At 32.7% G+C, this 13164-nt stretch overlaps 1 protein-coding gene across 7 annotated transcripts in view; it reads left to right on the top strand.

Annotated features, from left to right (window-relative positions):
• The window catches only part of COL11A1 (collagen type XI alpha 1 chain), a 195560-nt gene that overhangs the window by 157633 nt on the left and 24763 nt on the right, over positions 1-13164 (top strand). For all 7 annotated transcript variants that reach the window (XM_070486935.1, XM_070486936.1, XM_014865260.3 and 4 more), the window contains 5 exons: positions 3031-3084; positions 3772-3879; positions 4178-4231; positions 4871-4924; positions 5966-6019. In XM_070486935.1, coding sequence (XP_070343036.1) covers positions 3031-3084; positions 3772-3879; positions 4178-4231; positions 4871-4924; positions 5966-6019 — 324 coding nt within the window. The remainder of the gene's footprint in view (positions 1-3030; positions 3085-3771; positions 3880-4177; positions 4232-4870; positions 4925-5965; positions 6020-13164) is intronic.

Raw genomic sequence — 13164 nt, 5'->3', positions numbered from 1 at the left:
AACTCCCTTGCCATACTGTTTCCGTTTGTTTAAAGCCTATCTGGTAATACCTTGCCAACCTTAAGTCTTAAGAGAATGAGTCAGTCAATCAGGATGATGATTCAGCTTCTTAGAATTAAAATGTACCTGATTCTAAATTTGTTGCACTAAAAAATAGAGTTTTCACTTTTCTCTATCAAAATATTTTGTGTGTGATGGATAGCAGGATAAAAAGAAAATTCTAATTTTTTTTCCTTCAGAATCTGGGGCAATATAATTTGCTGTAGATTACAGATTTCTAACATCAGCTTTGATTCTGGCTGAATGCTTCCTCATTTCTACTTTGGAAAATTTATTCCCAGTCATTAATTCAATGAAAAACAAAAAGAAAAGAAAGGCTGATATCCTTTAGTCATGCTTAAAAATGTTTAACCTGTTTTCCAGAGATGAACTTTTTGCACTTCACTGATTTCCTCAAAACAAAGAAATATATCAGGACATTACCTTAAGATTTAATGCATATTTTATTACTTCAGTCATATAGACTGATTTGCTGTTCCTTCTGAAGGGAGCTTGAACCTGAACAAGTGTGTTATAGAATGCAGTAAAATGGTTACATGATAAGTAATAAATTTTTAATCTAGCACTTCCTTCACATGCCAGCGTTCTTCATAGAATTTATATTATTGTATATCATTTATTATTCTTTAGAATTAATGTGCTGTAGCCTTGTTGAGACTAAAAATATGGATTTAATCCATATAATGTAGTTTTGTTGCAATATTTTATTTTTTTACTTGTAATTTTGTCCCATCCCCTTTCAAAAGACTTGAAATGAGATATTTTTAGATAATATTAATTTCATCTTAATTAATTACTATTTATCTTCCGCCCACTGGGCCCTAATATACAAAACGATAATTTTCATATGTATTTTGAACAAATGAATATTAATACATTGTTCTCAAGTAGAAGAGACTTTGTAGTAAAACCTCATCTTTAAATGTTGACAGTTATTTAAACCCATCTGTTATCATTTCCCTCATTAAAAAAAATGGAAATAGTCTTTTCAGAATCAACTTAAGTTTAACTTTGTAGTGGAAAAAGGTTAAAGGGGAGCAACAAAATATGCAAAGAGTGACTAAAAAAAAGTAATTATTTCTCCTCTAGTTCTAACTTCTGTGATCTCACCATGTAACCCATGTGGTGCATTAGAAACCATTTTGTACATGGTGAATAGGTTTCCTGTATTTGATTTCTTCCCCAATTATACCTTTATTGAGGTATAATTGACAAATGAAAATTGTATATATTTAAGGTGTGCAACTTTATGTTTTGATATATGTATACCTTGTGAAATAATTCCCACACTCAAGCTATTTAACACATTCATTATCTCACATACTTTATTTTATGTGTGTGGTAAAAACACTTCAGATCTACCCTCTTAGCGAATTTCAAGCATACAAGACAGTATTTTTAACTATAGTCACATTACTGCACATTAGATCTCCAGAACTTATTTGTCTTGTGTGTTTGATATTTTGTACCCTTTGACCAACATTCCCCCATGTCCCACATTCTCCAGCCCCTGGCGACTACCATTCTACTCTGCTTGTATGAGTTTGGCTGTTTTGAATTCCACACATAAATGCCATCAGAGAGTATACTGTATATATTCCATATATAAAGCATTTAATATGGACATTTTACAGTTGATTTGAATGGCAAACTGCTTATAGTTTATTTGAAAGATATGAATAATGGTTCATAAAAATGTCATTTGTCATTCCATAATACAGAGATAGCTGAATGATTCATTGCATTGTAAATAATGTAAATGCACTATTTTAGTTGTAAAGTTTATCTAAGATAAATGGAAATATTTGCTAGAGAGAAACTAATTTATACAGAATAATACTACTAATAAGTTCCTAGAAAGTACTTGATATCTTCCATCATTATACAGATAATTCAAGAAGTTAAAATATGTGCATGTTCTCAAAGAGTAAGAAATTATGTAAACAAAATAGTCTCTCCCCTGGAATTATGTTCGTATTTAGTGTAACACATTATAAACCAATTGATGAGCGATGAGTTTGTGCCAGGAATATTGGAAATAACAGAGTTAAAAATTAAAAGAAATTCAGGCGTCACATTTTTTAAAAAATTTCGAACATTTTCCACTTCAGAATTTCTAGTACCACTGATTTTCTTTAGAAACATGGTACTCGAATGTCCTATAGTACTTCCCTTGCATGATTACCTGGATAAAATATTATGTTTGTATGCATTTCTGAGTGTGAAGAGCTGGTAACAGACTTTCATAACTAAAACCTACTAGTCTAGGAGGTTTATTGATTAGTCTGCTGAGATAAAAAATAGCCATCCATATCTATACAAGAAGACCATAAAGGCTACCAAATGTATAATATGTACATCCTCAAAAGGAGAAGTTTTAATTAACATCTAAGTACCTTTATGTAACGTTTTCTATGTTCTTTAGACGTCTACTAAATATATTTTGTAGGATTATCATTAATACTACGAAATTGTTTGCTTATTTGTTATAGTAAAGGTAAAGTGAATTCATGTTTTAGTAAAAAAACTAATCTGATTTGAATTAGTTTTGATTAGTCTGATTTGAATGAGATTTGATTAGTTTGATTCAAATCAAATTAATTGTTTTGAATTATTTAATCAATAAACTTAATTATAATATGAATATTGATGATACACAATTTGTTAGGAAACATGCAGACGTCTGTTTTCCTTGGTGGTTTGATGGGAACTGAGTTAATGCTCTGGCTATTGATTAACTGATGACAGTTGTAGCATCCAAACTATCCAGTTCTGTTTCCTCACCTGAGAATAAAAGTGTTGAGGTCAATAAAAGGAAGTCCCCCCCCCCCATTAAAGTTTTCCCCCGCCTTTTAAACAGTATGGTGATTTCAGCGCTGATCTAAAATGTCATGGTCATCACTGAAGGCAGTTTTACAAATGTCAGCATTACTTCTGTGTTCTGATGCTTATTTGATCTCTTCTTAACAGGGTGAGCCTGGAGAAGCAGGGAACCCAGGGCCTCCTGGGGAAGCAGGCACAGGCGTAAGTGCTGTCTTATTGTCCATAGATGGTATTATGGTCCAGGAATTTCTTTCAGAGCATTTTATTTTTTTTAATTTTTTGTGTGTGTGTGACAATTTTTATTTATTTATTTATTTATTTAATTTCAGAGCATTTTAAACATGCACTTAACTCCTAGCTGTGGTTCAGTTACTTGCTTTCCCTTTCCAGCTCATTAGGAATAATGGAAAATACAGAGCCTTTTTGTTTAATAATTTTGCATATCATCTGCATATTTTGATTCACATAGAAATTGGAAAAAAATACATTTACATACATTAGAGCATTAAAACTATAAGCTATTTATCATGTACATTTTTTTGGTGGACTGACCACTAAAGAAACAAGCTCTGCTACATCAAATAAATATTTGTGAATTTTAATTGTATTAGGATTGTATTATTCTAACTTAGATTGATTTAAACCTGGAGTAAATTTGACCCCCAGGAAATATTTAACAATGTCTGGAATGTTTTAAGTTGTCACACTTGGAGGAATGGTAGCTGCTGGCATCTAATTAATAGAGACCAGGGATAGTTTTAAACATCTCGCAATGCATAGGCAGCGACAGCCTCCCACAGCAAAGAATTGGCTGACCCCAGTTTGCCCAGGTTAAGAAACTCTGACTTAAAGCTTGTAAGATAATCATTCTTTTTTTATGTTGTGTAGGGTCCCAAAGGAGAAAGAGGAGAGAAAGGAGAAGCTGGTCCACCCGGTGCTGCTGGACCTCCTGGTGCTAAGGGACCACCAGGTGACGATGGCCCTAAGGGTAACCCGGTAAGTAAGCTTGGTGTTCTGTAAAGTGGCATCTAAGTCAAAGCCACTTTGGAGCTTTTCACAGAAAGATGAGAAATCATGAGACTCTGGCCCATAGCTGGTGAAGCTGATTTTTCATCATTTCATACATTCATATGCATTCTCAATTAATTTCACTTTTTAAAAATTTTTTGGAGGAGAAAAGAAATATTCTCACCTAGTTTTACCATGACTGTTACCTCTTAAACTTCAGAATATCATGACTTTATAAAAAATATTTTTCATTTGTTTCCTTTCCTTTAAAAACACATCATTCTAGGGTCCTGTTGGTTTTCCTGGAGATCCTGGTCCCCCTGGGGAACCTGGTCCTGCAGTAAGTATTATGGAAAAATAAAGGAATTATTTTGGTGGGTATGTTCCCAGTGTCTCTAGTGTGATAATTAAAGAAAATTCTTAATTACCTAAGTGGACTCCCAAAAATAGAAAGAAAAAGAAAATGCAATCACAACAACAATAAAATTCATATAGTTGGAAACTGTTAGACGTAAGTTCCATGATTATTCGCTTCATCTGCATCAGTTTTCCAGACTTTGTTGGATTGTACAAACTAATTATGTGAGTAGCAACATTGCTATTATTTCAGAATTACAGGATCATTGTTGTTATCTCAATCTCTTCTATAATGTAAATTCTATCCCAATTTTTGCCATGTCTGTTCATGGTGAAAGGATGCAGTGGCCTTGCATACTAATTACATCCTCTTCCTTTCCTTATATTAAGAGCATCCTATATTTTAAATTTGATATGGTGGCAGTTTCACAAATCTTTATGGAAAGAGAGAGAAACACCACAATCCTTAAAAAAAAATTGAAAAAACATATTAATACTTCTGTTTGTCCATGTGGTAATAATTTATCTCAAGGACTGAAATAGTATACTATACTTTTTTATTTTGATAAAAGTGAATAAGTAGTGAAAAATATCCGGGTTCATTTTCTACTGCCCACTATAGGGTCAAGATGGTGTTGGTGGTGACAAGGGTGAAGATGGAGATCCCGGTCAACCGGTAAGCAAGCTTACTGTTTTCATTTCATCTTCACATAGTCTCAAGACATTTTAAGGAAACAACAGTCGGCTTTTCAAAAGCATTGCTATGTGTGTACACATTTATTTCGAGACACATATCAATTACGTTTGAATTCTAGTTCACGGTCAAACTTACATAGAGTATTTCTTACTTGATGTCATTTAAGAAATATAAGCAAAGCCTTTATAATGAAAAATGTAGTCATATCATACTAATGATTTTGTCATATTATATCAAATTCACTTATCTATCCATTTAGGTTAAATAAAAAGTTATTTTCAAAACACAAATAAGACTGAAATGAAGAATGCCAAGTTATCAGCCGATCATTGACGTGAATTACTTCAATTAATAACCTAAGTGAACTCAGCATTGTATTGGACTATTTTTTTTAAATTTTGAAAAGGCACAGGAGGGGGCTTTCCACGTGTGGTTATTTAGGGAGGAGGTGAAGGAGGGCACTAACTAAAGTAGGAGCCAAAGACAAATGCATCCCAAACACACTTTCTCTCTAGTGCCATCCCCACTGGGTGTCTGCAGTCAGAGATATAGGCTTCTTCTGTGTGAATAAGACACGCTGGTCATATCCCAGCATGTTGCATACTCCTTGGCATAAAAATGCTAGTGTTGTACAGGAAGAAATTTAGAAGTAATAGTTTTATTGTTTCACAAGTGTGTGTGATATGAGTAGAATTATTAACCATATGATTCTATTAATTAGAGTGTCTATTGGATGCTTGCCAGATATAAATGAGTACCTTTTGAAAGTACGCAGTTTTACATAGAAGGAATTTGATTCACTTTCTTTCAGCTGTGAAGAAATTTTCCGTATGAATGTACGAGCTCTAACTATAGATATCTAAAGGAAGTTTAGGTATCTGAAATAGGGCTGAGCTTTTCCAGGAAAGATAGATGTGGGGAAGTGAAGAAAGATAGTTGATTTCAGTTCAGACTTTGAAAAGCACTGTGGACCATAAAATATTACCCAATTTCTTAAAAGGTATTTTTCACATTTTATAGGGTCCTCCTGGTCCATCTGGTGAGGCTGGCCCACCAGGTCCTCCTGGAAAAAGAGTAAGTTTTGTAAATTCTTTATTTGAAACATCCATTCATTACCCACTGTGTGTATACATTTATTTAATATATGTAAGCTGCTGGCAGAACATTATAAGGATGCTGGAAAATGTAAGTCATAGAGAATAATTTCTTAAATTTGTCGAAATACATATTAGAATAAGGCATACTTTCACCATTTCTCTGTCGCAATGAAAATGAGAAAAAAACAACTCCTACTTATGGACTTTCTCACTTCTCTGTGCCGAGTTCTCCCCTCTATATGAATGTTGTAGGCTGTTATAAAAGACTCTCATGGTACCCTGAACATCAACTCATGGGGCACTACAGGGTGATGTGATGCCGAAAATCCAGTGCCAGTTTAAAATGTTGTAAAAGCCTGAATACAGTATGAACAGAATGATCTCAGGAATCAGTATATAATGTTAGCTTGGTTTACATTGTTAAACTTGCCTGATTTGGAATCAATAGCAGGATTTTAACAAAGGGCTACAGAAAAATATAAATAAATAGATTTTGTTCAAAATATTGGCTGCTGTGGAGCCTAGGCAATTTACTGTCTTTTCCTTACTCCTGTACTATTTTCATGATAAAAACAATCTCTGTTGACCTGCCTCTTGCGGCACTTACGGCAATATACAACGTTGTCCTGCTCCTCCTGTAATCTGTTTTCCAACCTATCCATGAACAAAATATGTGGTAAACTTGCAAATATATTTCTTAGGCTCATTTCCCCTTTAGTAATCCAAAGTGTAACATGATCTTTGAGATTTGTTGCCTATTTTTACTTATAGTCTGAATGCCTTTAAACTTTCCTGATGAATGAGTATCTATTCTATTATTTCAGAACTCGCAGAAGAATAATTATACAGATGTCTTTGAGAGTGGGTTGAAATCTTTCCTGAGAAGACATGAAATCTTTTTTTTTCTTTCTCCTAGCCTCTAATGATGTTATTTAAAGTAGTGGTTAACAAGGCAATGAAGTCATACTACCTGGTCTTTAACGCAGCTCTACCGTTTGTTACTTGTACAACCTCGGGCAAGTTACTTATCCTCCATATTTCCCTGAGAGGCCTACTACTACCTAGGCTTTGGCAGAACATAAGTTAACCCATATAATACAAAAATAATAATATATGTTCACATAATAGGGTGTTAGCTTTTAGTTATGAAATAAATTTTGTTCTCATAAACATTTAATAACTATCATCTTATAGGTGTAAATTATAATGCTTTGGTACAGAGAGAATTAAACCTTCCTTCAAAGTATAGTAGCTACTAGAAAGAGAAAGACTATATCAAAATTAATTTTGAATATTTTATTATATATATTGGCAGCTTCTCGGCTCATTCTATTATTCAAGGCAAACTCTCAGCAAGTGCTATCCAATTTAGTTTCATTTTAAAATATGTCAAACAAATTGTTTATTTACAATCTTTGATAAATTCAACTAAGTACCATTTGATATTTGGGGTGAATTCTCTTAATATGATGACAGAGTTATGGAACAAATTAGGTTTTTCAGCTATACAGTGAGGAATCATGTGAATTACTGATTTTGAAAACAACTGAATGATTTTTAAATTTAAAAAAAGTAAATAAACAGAAACAATTTACTACAGAATATTAATGGAAATGTGGAAAAAAAAGGACACTTAGGTGTGAACCAGTATATCACATGCCCCTTTTGGAGTTATTGTGACCCCAAAGTTTGAATAATATGTAACTCAATACAAACCTCTGGAAAGACCTCCATTCAATTCTAGAATTGACAAAATGTCACAGAAAAGTCAGCACATATACAGAGACCTAGATTATACTCTATTCCACAACACTGAGACAGTGTTGTGTAGTGGAAAGCCCATGTGTTAACATTCTTACTGGTTCACACCTGAGTTGGACCTCTCCATTTACTGCTTAAATGAGATATAACATAAGAACAGTAGTTAATCCCTGGTTCTTAATTACTTTCTCTTTATGATGAGAATAAGGTTGTATTTTTCATAGATTAGAAATAATTATAATAATAATATAAAATATGTAAAAATATATTAATGGTATATTGACAGGAACATAGTATATGCTCAATAAATTTTAATTACTTGTTGCTTTAAGAACATGAAGAATAACCAATTTCTTTCAATCCAAAATTTAATATTACATGATGTTGGTAAATTGCAAGTAACTGGCAAATTTCTTCTTCAGATTTACCAGATAAAATTAGAGAATAGAAAAATCATATTACTCTCTTTCCTGTCAATATTTCTCACTAGAAAACCTGATACACTCTTGATTAAAAGGAGTAAACTATATTGAAAAAATAAAAATATGTTTAAATGCATCAATGAGATGAATAAAAATAAGGAATTATGATAATGTGCTAGCAAAGTTATAATTGAACTTACATGTAGATATATAGGTCAATGGTCTCAGTGAAGAGAGAGACCCAAGAATATATAGAAACATCATTTGTGACAAATTAGACACTGCAGATCAATGGATAAAGGACAAACTATTGAGTAAATCGTACTGAGGGCAATTGAATATTTACCTGGAAAAAAATAAAATTGAACCTTACTTCTCTCCATTCACACACACACAAAATGGCAGTTGAGTGACAACCTTAAGTGTGAAAAGAAAACTTTGGAATATTTTCGCAAAAATTAATGGAGAATAAATTTATGAATTCTAGTCATAAATTCCGGTCTAATAAATGTGACTAGAATGGAAAAGATTGATGTATCAAATATATTACAATTAAAAGTTTATCTAAAAATACAGAAAGGCATTGAAAAGAAAAGATCCAATTAGGAGAAAATACTTCCAACATATAGCAACTTTGCAGAGAAAAGTTTTCCAGAGTGTCTAAGTACATCCTACAAATTAAGAAGAAAAACTCAACCAACCAACAGAAACAAGCAGCAAAGGGCATGAAAAGACATTTGACAGAAATGCTCCACAAACACATGAAAAGATGTGTCTAGAAGTCAGAGAAATGTGTGTTAAAAATGGCATTAAGATACCACCTTACATTCATCAATTAGCAAAAATTGAAGTCTGACAAACCAAATGTTAGAAAAGATGTTTTTTTAAAAAAAAATCATGGGGATTATCATACACAGCTATTGTGAGTTACTTGGTACAATTACTTTAGGAGGATTATTCTAGGTTACCTGTAGAATTTAACATGAACTTTGCTACCATCTTATAATTTCATTCCTAGGTACATACCCTAAATGATGTCTTACACATCTTTACCAAGAGACATGTGAGAATGTTCAGATCACTCTTGCTCCTAATAACAATATAGAAATGACAAATGCATTAAGATATACTCATAAACTAAAATACTATGTGGCAATGAAAATGAATGTGTTGCAGATGCATGAATCAACAAATAAATCTCTGTTAAGAAGAAAATATATATAATGTTGAGCTGGAGAAGATGTATTATATGATTTCATTTATATAATGTGCAAAAAAACCCATGAACATGTTATTTAGCATTCAAGCATAAGTCATAAGAATGATGAAGAAAATTAAGGCAACCATTCACCAAAATTTAGGATGGTAGTTATTTCTCTGGGAGAAACAGGGATGCAATAGTTGCAAGTGACATATAGAAAGTAATACGTTTATAAGTTGGGAGACTAGAATATTAAAATACTTAACTGAGTCTTCCTTTTTGTCACAGTTTTCTTTGATATTATTAGAAAGTTCTTTAGTGGAGTTCTCCTTTTTGATTTTTGATGGATTATTTAAAAATAAATCTCATCAAAAATTTGAGGGATGTTCTGTCCTCTCATTTTAAGGAACAATTTATATAAATATGATGAGCTATTTTTAATCCACTCCAGTCACTTGGTAAACAAATTAGCAGACCTTGTATCCATGAATTATTAATGACAGGAGAACAGTGATGACTATGCATTCCTTTCAAAGCTATTTACATCCATTTTGATATAGCAGAAAAATCAACCTTAGGGTCAGGCCGACTAAAGAATATTATGCGGGTCTTCCTCTTTTAAAAAGTGCCATCATTAAATCTAACCTGAAAGCCATTAACACAATGTGTTAAATTGTATCCTATATTAGGTTTGGATAAACTGGCAGGCTTAATTGGCTTTATCTATTTTACACAATAATCTATTTTATTCACCAGAATAAAAACTATTTTTAATGGTAATGAAAGATTATTCTAGTTTCAACAGTCTTATTATTAAAACTGTAATTTGTTATGATTTAACATTAGCAATTATTGCTTGCGCCCTTTTAAATTACAATCAAACAAACTAGTTCATTTAGTCAAGAGCTCTACCCTAACCTAAGAAAATAGGTGGCTTAGCTGAAAAAATAGAAATACAAATTATTTACATAGGTCTTTCTTAGCCTATGCAAACTGACGTAGTTTCAAATGCTTGCTTTGCCACCTAGAAATATAACTTGAGGTAAGTTAATTTCTTTGAGTCTCAGTTTACTAACATGTAAAGTGGACATAATAACTAATTTTCAATGCTGGAATGAGGGCTAAATTAGATTAATAAAGTGTATATTCAAAGCACCAAGTCTAATTTCTGGACGTATCAGTTGTGCAAACAGTAGATACTATTACTAAGGCATTAAATACAGGTTTCAAATAATGGCATGATTTATAAATGAAATAAACATCATAAATAAAATATCAGACAAAAGAAAGATTAAGATATTTTCTTCTAATTTCCAAGTTGTATAAATTGAAAGGAAAGTTTATTAGCAATAGATTTATAGTAAGTTCTAAGTAAACTTAGATTTGTTTGTTGCTAAATTTTGCTTTGCCAATAGAGTCATACAGTGATCACTACTGAACTAACTGGCTGAAACATACAACAGTCTATAAAATATTAATGAATGACATTTTCAAAGTACGGTATACTGTGATTCTGTTGAAATTGATACATATTTGTACTATTTATTCCTTGGTGCAAATTCATGTAAAATCATGTAACATATATTGTAAAGGAATTTCCTGCGAGAACTATTGCCCAAAAAGGAGCATCTGAATTCTTGATGACTGCATATATTTTTTGAGAAAATGGATTTGCCAAACAACAGGGATTAAACTGAGTTAATTGAGAAGGAAGTCCTTGGGAACTTGAATGTACTGAACACGTATGAGGTCACTGTGTATATACCGGGTGAACACAAGGCACCTGAGCCTGGAGGCGTATGGTTCAGAGTGAATTTTGTGAATTAAAATTGATGGGGAGAATTCTGTCTCCACCAGCCTTTGCATCCAGCAAGCAGGCAGCCATGTCTCTGATGCAGTACTCAATTTAATATCACCTTTGAGGAAACCAAAAGAACATGTTCCTATGCAATAATTATAATATTCGCTCAACACACTTATGATTTGATTGAATATAGAATTGCCTTAGCATCTCTTTCTCACTTCATCTAGAACGTGTAATCTTAAGTAAGATTTCTATGCATTTTTTGGAAATTAACATTTGTCCTATTCTTAGTTTCTCCACATTGGAGGCAACAGAAAAGCAGACCAATAACAATTTTGCTATAACATCTCGTAACAGAAATTGCCATGACTGGACATGTGTTCAAAAGTATTATTACTTTTTTCCATGAGTGAATCTTAGAAATAAATGATAATATACCTTCCTAATAGAATATTGATCAGAATGTTGCAAGTGGCAGTGATAGTGAGAAACAACATTCTAGCAGATATTGAACAAGTAGGAAAATTAAGTTGTCATTTCTAGTACATGTACATTCTATCATGCATTTGTAATATTTTTTTTTTTTAAGATTTTATTTTTTCCTTTTTCTCCCCAAAGCCCCCCAGTACATAGTTGTGTATTCTTCGTTGTGGGTTCTTCTAGTTGTGGCATGTGGGACGCTGCCTCAGCGTGGCTTGATGAGCAGTGTCATGTCCGCGCCCAGGATTCGAACCAACGAAACACTGGGCCGCCTGCAGTGGAGCGCGCGAACTTAACCACTCGGCCACGGGGCCAGCCCCCCATGCATTTGTAATATTTGAGAATAAAAATGTATATTTCCCCAAGGCACTGGAATGTCGTACAGTTTGTGTTAATAAGCCATGGAATTTTAATTCTCAAGTTATCATTATAGCTCTTTGAAACCAACAGCTAGTTCCATGCCCTTTTATTGAAAAAATTTCTAGAGCTAACTAAAATAATTTAAACATTATCACCTGAAAAATGCACATATTAAATGGAATTTTAAGGAATCCAGTTCATGTTGCCAAAGGAAAGTTCATTGTAAAAAATTAAGGCGATAACTGCTATTATTAATTGATACAAATATGGAGGAAGCTTTAACTTATCGTATATACAGATATATACATCCGTATATACCGTATATGTATACATACATACTTTCCATCCCTATGCCTTCATGCGTGCATGTAAATGGTCAGAAGGTAAAGTGTTGGCAGGAAACATCCCTCCCACGTCTACCCACTCTGTAAGATTCAGGTCAGAGATTAGGTTCTTAGGCAAGCCTTCTCTACTACCAAACGTGATTGATGTATGTATTTTGTGCACTTCATCTTTGTATATTTTTACGTACTGTATTTGTTAATTTTGATGTCTGTCCTCCTAACTGAACTTTGTGAACTCCCTAGGGTTTCGCTTTTATTTATTTAATTTTTTGTATTCTCCATGCACAGCACATTTCTGGCACATAAGAAAGGCCTAATTATTTGCAACATGAATGAAAGAATGGACAACTTATAGAATAATATTGTAAAATATGAATAGTGGAGAGAGGATTATATTGAATATTTTATATGAAGTATATTTCTCATGGCAAGGAAAAATCCCATGTGACAGTGACTATTGGTGGAGGATTAACTGGGGCCTGTTTTATTGTGCCAAGTTTTATAAAGCATTTTTCCATCACAGCACTTATTTCTTCATGAAAGTACAGCAAATAGTTCACTAGATTAAGTCCTTGCCCCTCTCTTTATGCAGCCATATGAGAAATAAATGACTGAGATAAGAATTTGTTCATAGGCATTATTACTTTTATTTAAAGGAAGGTTCCTATTCTTCTAGAATCCTAGTTTTACATCCTAGTTTTTCTTAAAAAACAAAAATCTGTTCTATCTGGAAAAAAGTTAAAAGAATAC

The sequence above is a fragment of the Equus asinus genome, chromosome 16 (genome assembly GCF_041296235.1).
Source record: "Equus asinus isolate D_3611 breed Donkey chromosome 16, EquAss-T2T_v2, whole genome shotgun sequence".
NCBI lineage: Eukaryota > Metazoa > Chordata > Mammalia > Perissodactyla > Equidae > Equus > Equus asinus.
The sequence above is the reverse complement of the archived record's forward strand: the minus strand, read 5'-3'. Positions and strand labels throughout refer to the sequence as shown.